This window comes from Oncorhynchus nerka, linkage group LG7 (genome assembly GCF_034236695.1).
Source record: "Oncorhynchus nerka isolate Pitt River linkage group LG7, Oner_Uvic_2.0, whole genome shotgun sequence".
Taxonomy (NCBI): domain Eukaryota; kingdom Metazoa; phylum Chordata; class Actinopteri; order Salmoniformes; family Salmonidae; genus Oncorhynchus; species Oncorhynchus nerka.
The window spans coordinates 2492439-2499938 of NC_088402.1; the positions used below are offsets into that span (position 1 = coordinate 2492439).

Consider the following 7500-nt stretch of genomic DNA (forward strand, 5'->3'; position numbering starts at 1 on the left):
AGGGAATAGGGTTCCTTAGGGCTCTGGTCTAAAGTAGTGCACTATATAGGGAATAGGGTCCCATAGGGCTCTGGTCTAAAGTAGTGCACTATGTAGGGAATAGAGTGCCATCTGGGATGCAACCTGGGGATCAATACATCACTTTATACTCCTTTTCGACTTTGGCCGGAGCTGTCCAGAGCGCCTCCAATACTTGAGGAACTGCGTACAGTCTCCTTTATGAAACAACAGTCTCCTTTATGAAACAACAGTCTCCTTTATGAAACAACAGTCTCCTTTATGAAACAACAGTCTCCTTTATGAAACAACAGTCTCCTTTATGGAACAAAAGTCTCCTTTATGGAACAAAAGTCTCCTTTATGGAACAAAAGTGGCCCGGATTCAAAATGGTTACTCAAAGTGGACTGGGATCTGTATTGAATAGAAGTGGAGAGTGCATTCACACACACACACACACACACACACACACACACACACACACACACACACACACACACACCAGTAGACTGTTGGAGATGGAGACATTTCACCAGCAGGTGTTCTGATAGGCTAACTAAATAGCTAACGAAATAAGACAAAATGTTGCTCGTTAACTGTTTAGCTACAGAGTTAAGCATTAATGTCGCGGACTCATTGTCACCTGTCCACCGACGCTGTTATGGGAAACCGGGGACTACCTCTATTAAATCACAAGGATATGCCATAAGAACATTTTAAGAATAGCCCAATTGACTAATTGCTTCCACGCTGAGCATAGATCTCCCAAGAGACAGGAATATTTGAGGCTTTGTAAGGTTATAGATCAACTTGTCTTAGTTAGCTACCTTGAAGTATTATCCACGTTATCCCCTTTGAATGAAGGAATCGTTCATTAAAACAAAGTATTGTTGCAACCATCCACCAGGACAGCTACTGGGAGTGCAGGCTTTTATTCCAGCCCTGGTCTAATACACTACACTGTAGCCTCAACACCAGCCCTGGTCTAATACACTGTAGCCTCAACACCAGCCCTGGTGTTACACTACACTGTAGCCTCAACACCAGGGCTGGTCTAATGACACTACAGTGTAGTGCCTCAACATCAGCCCTGGTCTAATACAGTGTAGCCTCAACACCAGCCCTGGTGTTGAGGCTACAGTGTAGTGTAACACCAGCCCTGGTGTTGACACTGTAGTGTCAACACCAGCCCTGGTCTAATACACTACAGTGTAGCCTCAACACCAGCCCTGGTGTTGACACTACAGTGTAGCCTCAACACCAGCCCTGGTGTTAATACACTGTAGCCTCAACACCAGGGCTGGTGTTAATACACTGTATTAGACCAGGGCTGGTGTTAATACAGTGTAGCCTCAACACCAGCCCTGGTCTAATACACTGTAGTGTCAACACCAGGGCTGGTGTTGAGGCTACACTGTAGACCAGGGCTGGTGTTGACCAGCCCTGGTCTAATACACAGTGTAGTGTATTCAAGACCAGCCCTGGTCTAATACACTGTAGCCTCAACACCAGCCCTGGTCTAATACACTGTAGCCATTCAACACCAGCCCTGGCAACCTAATACACTACACTGTAGCCTCAACATCAGCCCTGGTCTAATACACTACACTGTAGCCTCAACACCAGCCCTGGTCTAATACACTACACTGTAGCCTCAACACCAGCCCTGGTCTAATACACTGTAGCCTCAACATCAGCCCTGGTCTAATACACTACACTGTAGCCTCAACACCAGCCCTGGTCTAATACACTGTAGCCTCAACACCAGCCCTGGTCTAATACACTACACTGTAGCCTCAACACCAGCCCTGGTCTAATACACTGTAGCCTCAACACCAGCCCTGGTCTAATACACTACACTGTAGCCTCAACATCAGCCCTGGTCTAATACACTACACTGTAGCCTCAACACCAGCCCTGGTCTAATACACTACACTGTAGCCTCAACACCAGCCCTGGTCTAATACACTGTAGCCTCAACACCAGCCCTGGTCTAATACACTACACTGTAGCCTCAACACCAGCCCTGGTCTAATACACTGTAGCCTCAACACCAGCCCTGGTCTAATACACTGTAGCCTCAACACCAGCCCTGGTCTAATACACTACACTGTAGCCTCAACAACAGCCCTGGTCTAATACACTGTAGCCTCAACACCAGCCCTGGTCTAATACACTACACTGTAGCCTCAACACCAGCCCTGGTCTAATACACTGTAGCCTCAACACCAGCCCTGGTCTAATACACTGTAGCCTCAACACCAGCCCTGGTCTAATACACTGTAGCCTCAACACCAGCCCTGGTCTAATACACTACACTGTAGCCTCAACACCAGCCCTGGTCTAATACACTACACTGTAGCCTCAACACCAGCCCTGGTCTAATACACTGTAGCCTCAACACCAGCCCTGGTCTAATACACTGTAGCCTCAACACCAGCCCTGGTCTAATACACTGTAGCCTCAACACCAGCCCTGGTCTAATACACTGTAGCCTCAACACCAGCCCTGGTCTAATACACTGTAGCCTCAACACCAGCCCTGGTCTAATACACTGTAGCCTCAACACCAGCCCTGGTCTAATACACTGTAGCCTCAACACCAGCCCTGGTCTAATACACTGTAGCCTCAACACCAGCCCTGGTCTAATACACTACACTGTAGCCTCAACATCAGCCCTGGTCTAATACACTACACTGTAGCCTCAACACCAGCCCTGGTCTAATACACTACACTGTAGCCTCAACACCAGCCCTGGTCTAATACACTGTAGCCTCAACATCAGCCCTGGTCTAATACACTACACTGTAGCCTCAACACCAGCCCTGGTCTAATACACTGTAGCCTCAACACCAGCCCTGGTCTAATACACTACACTGTAGCCTCAACACCAGCCCTGGTCTAATACACTGTAGCCTCAACACCAGCCCTGGTCTAATACACTGTAGCCTCAACACCAGCCCTGGTCTAATACACTACACTGTAGCCTCAACATCAGCCCTGGTCTAATACACTACACTGTAGCCTCAACACCAGCCCTGGTCTAATACACTACACTGTAGCCTCAACACCAGCCCTGGTCTAATACACTGTAGCCTCAACACCAGCCCTGGTCTAATACACTACACTGTAGCCTCAACACCAGCCCTGGTCTAATACACTACACTGTCGCCTCAACACCAGCCCTGGTCTAATACACTACACTGTAGCCTCAACATCAGCCCTGGTCTAATACACTACACTGTAGCCTCAACACCAGCCCTGGTCTAATACACTGTAGCCTCAACACCAGCCCTGGTCTAATACACTGTAGCCTCAACATCAGCCCTGGTCTAATACACTGTAGCCTCAACACCAGCCCTGGTCTAATACACTACACTGTAGCCTCAACATCAGCCCTGGTCTAATACACTACACTGTAGCCTCAACATCAGCCCTGGTCTAATACACTACACTGTAGCCTCAACACCAGCACTGGTCTAATACACTGTAGCCTCAACACCAGTCCTGGTCTAATACACTACACTGTAGCCTCAACACCAGCCCTGGTCTAATACACTACACTGTAGCCTCAACATCAGCCCTGGTCTAATACACTACACTGTAGCCTCAACACCAGCCCTGGTCTAATACACTGTAGCCTCAACACCAGTCCTGGTCTAATACACTACACTGTAGCCTCAACATCAGCCCTGGTCTAATACACTGTAGCCTCAACTCCAGCCCTGGTCTAATACACTACACTGTAGCCTCAACACCAGCCCTGGTCTAATACACTACACTGTAGCCTCAACACCAGCCCTGGTCTAATACACTGTAGCCTCAACATCAGCCCTGGTCTAATACACTGTAGCCTCAACACCAGCCCTGGTCTAATACACTGTAGCCTCAACACCAGCCCTGGTCTAATACACTACACTGTAGCCTCAACATCAGCCCTGGTCAACAGGACTTTGATAAGAGGACTCTGGTGTGTATCAGGGCTTGATGAAAAGCCTGCAAACCCAGTATCTCACTAGACTGAGGGTTGAGCGTTTGATACAGCATTATAACACTGTAGTTATTTTACTTTATGGGGGGTTAAGTGCCTTGATCGAGGGCACAATGGCAGGAGATAGTAGGACTACGTGGGATCAGAGACCAGCAGACGTCTCCTGTCAATACCACATTTACTTCTTCGCGTAGGATATATAGAGACGCCAATTATTGGTCATGGAAGTGTGGTTCAAAGTCAAGATACAGTTGAAGTCTGAAGTTTACATCCATTTAGGTTGGAGTCATTAAAACTAGTTTACATCCACTTAGGTTGGAGTCATTAAAACTAGTTTACATACACTTAGGTTGGAGTCATTAAAACTAGTTTACATCCACTTAGGTTGGAGTCATTAACACTAGTTTACATACACTTAGGTTGGAGTCATTAAAACTAGTTTACATACACTTAGGTTAGGAGTCATTAAAACTAGTTTACAGCCACTTAGGTTGGAGTCATTAAAACTGGTTTACATCCACTTAGGTTGGAGTCATTAAAACTGGTTTACATCCACTTAGGTTGGAGTCATTAAAACTTGTTTTTCAACCACTCCACACATTTCTTGTTAACAAACTATAGTTTTGGCAAGTCAGTTAGGACACCTACTTTGTGCAGGACATAAGTCATTTTTCCAACAATTGTTTACAGACAGATTATTTCACTTATAATTCACTGTATCACAATTCCAGTGGGTCAGAAGTTTACATACACTAAGTTGACTGTGCCTTTCAACAGCTTGGAAAATTCCAGAAATTGATGTCATGGCTTTAGAAGCTTCTGATAGGCTAATTGACATAATTTGAGTCAATTGGAGGTGTACCTGTGGATGTATTTCAAGGCCTACCTTCAAACTCAGTGCCCTTTTTGCTTGACATCATGGGAAAATGAAAAGAAATCAGCCAAGACCTCAGAAAACAAATGGTAGACCTCCTAATGAATCCCAGAACAACAGCAAAGGACCTTGTGAAGATGCTGGAGGAAACAGGTACAAAATATCTTATATCCACAGTAAAAGTCCCATATCGACATAACCTGAAAGGCCGCTCAGCAAGGAAGAAGCCACTGCTCCAAAACCGCCATAAAAAAGCCAGACTACGGTTTGCAACTGCACATGGGGACAAGGATTGTACTTTTTGGAGAAATGTCCTCTGGTCTGATGAAACAAAAATAGAATTGTTTGGCCATAATGACCATCGTTATGTTTGGAGGAAAAAGGGGGAGGCTTGCAAGCCGAAGAACACCATCCCAACCGTGAAGCACGGGGGTGGCAGCATCATGTTGTGGGGGTGCTTTGCTGCAGGAGGGACTGGTGCACATCACAAAATAGATGGCCTCATGAGGTAGGAAAATCAGTCAGGAAGTTAAAGCTTGGTCGCAAATGAGTCTTCCAAATGGACAATGACGCCAATCATACTTCCAAAGTTGTGGCAAAATGGCTTAAGGACAGCAAAGTCAAGGTATTGGAGTGGCCATCACAAAGCCCTGACCTCAATCCTATAGAATTGGGGGGCAGAAATGAAAAAGCGTGTGCGAGCAAGGAGGCCTACAAACCTGACTCAGTTACACCAGCTCTGTCAGGAAAAATGGGCCAAAATTCACCCAACTTATTGTGGGAAGCTTGTGGAAGGCTACCCAAAACATTTGACCCAAGTTAAACAATTTAAAGGCAATGCTACCAAATACTAATTGAGTGTATGTGAACTTCTGACCCACTGGGAATGTGATGAAAGAAATATAAGCTGAAATAAATCATTCTCTCTACTATTATTCTGACATTTCACGTTCTTAAAATAAAGTGGTGATCTAACTGACCTAAAACAGGGAATTTTTACTAGGATTAAATGTCAGGAATTGTGAAGAACTGAGTTTAAATGTAGTTGGCTAAGGTGTATGTAAACTTCCGACTTCAACTGTAAGTCATGGAAAAGTCACGATAAGTCATGGAAAAGTCACGACAAGTCATGGAGAAGTCACGACGAGTCATGGAGAAGTCACGCATGGAGAAGTCACGACGAGTCATGGAGAAGTCACGACGAGTCATGGAGAAGTCACGACGAGTCATGGAGAAGTCACGACGAGTCATGGAGAAGTCACGACGAGTCATGGAGAAGTCACAACGATTCATGGAGAAGTCACGACGAATCATGGAGAAGTCACGACGAGTCATGGAGAAGTCACGACGAGTCATGGAGAAGTCACGACGAGTCTTGGAAAAGTCACGACGAGTCATGGAGAAGTCACGACGATTCATGGAGAAGTCACGACGAGTCATGGAGAAGTCACGACGAGTCATGGAGAAGTCACGACGAGTCATGGAGAAGTCACGACGAGTCATGGAGAAGTCACTCCAAGTCATGGAAAAGTCACTTCCGAGTCATGGAAAAGTCCTGAAATTCCATCTGTCAAGCTGTGTATGAACCCTTAACAATAATCAGAAGTCTCTGTAGCATATTGTCATTTGGGAATATCTGTGAATGGATCAACTTGAAAAAAAAACAGCCCAAGTCAAGCACTGAGAACCACACACACAGTCTTTGCCTTATTAGCCTGGTCCCAGACTTGAGAACCACACACACAGTCTTTGCCTTATTAGCCTGGTCCCAGACTTGAGAACCATACACAGTCTTTGCCTTATTAGCCTCGTCCCAGACTTGAGAACCACACACACGGTCTTTGCCTTATTAGCCTGGTCCCAGACTTGAGAACCATACACAGTCTTTGCCTTATTAGCCTGGTCCCAGATCGGTTTGTGCTGTCTTGCCAAACTCATATGATCAGTGTCGTTGGCAAGACTACAAAACACATTTATTAAGCGTCTCAGTGTAGGAGTGCTGTTTTGCCTTTTTGATTATAAGGATTGGACAAGGGAGACCTGATCCTAGACCAGCACTACCACTCTGAGATACTTTATGAATACAGGCTAGTCTCTAATAGGCCAGAAGGTGTTGACTGCTGCTCAGAGGGCACACTGATTGGCCACATACGAGGAAGGCGTTTCCACAGTGGCCACAGACCACCCTCGTGCCCTCAGGCTGGACTGGCAGGGCTGGCGGCTGCTCCTCTGGAATCACCATCACCGGGCTCAGGTTGATGATGCGTCTGCTGTAGGGGGCGGGGCACACAGAGGGGGAGGAGTTACCATACAGTAGTGATGGGATCGTTTTTGTTTACCCATGTTTCCCAGGTAAGTGGTACTATTGTCAGTTTGTTATTGGATTCATGGTCTTGAACATTTCCGTATTGAAGAACATCCATCAGGCTGTTTTAAAAAGGCTTTGGCTGTTTCTTAGAACATCTACTGGACTCTAGACCAGCAAGGTTTCATCTACTGGACTCTAGACCAGCAAGGGTTTATCTACTGGACTCTAGACCAGCAAGGGTTCATCTACTGGACTCTAGACCAGCAAGGGGACTTAGACCAGCAAGGTTTCATCTACTGGACTCTAGACCAGCAAGGGTTTATCTACTGG

The 7500-nt window shown here is 46.2% G+C and overlaps 1 protein-coding gene across 2 annotated transcripts in view; it reads right to left on the bottom strand.

Annotated features, from left to right (window-relative positions):
- The window catches only part of LOC115128057 (type 2 phosphatidylinositol 4,5-bisphosphate 4-phosphatase), a 56300-nt gene that overhangs the window by 8219 nt on the left and 40581 nt on the right, over positions 1-7500 (bottom strand). For both annotated transcript variants that reach the window (XM_065020115.1, XM_065020116.1), the window contains exon 4: positions 7015-7132. In XM_065020115.1, the coding sequence (XP_064876187.1) occupies positions 7015-7132 (118 nt within the window). The remainder of the gene's footprint in view (positions 1-7014; positions 7133-7500) is intronic.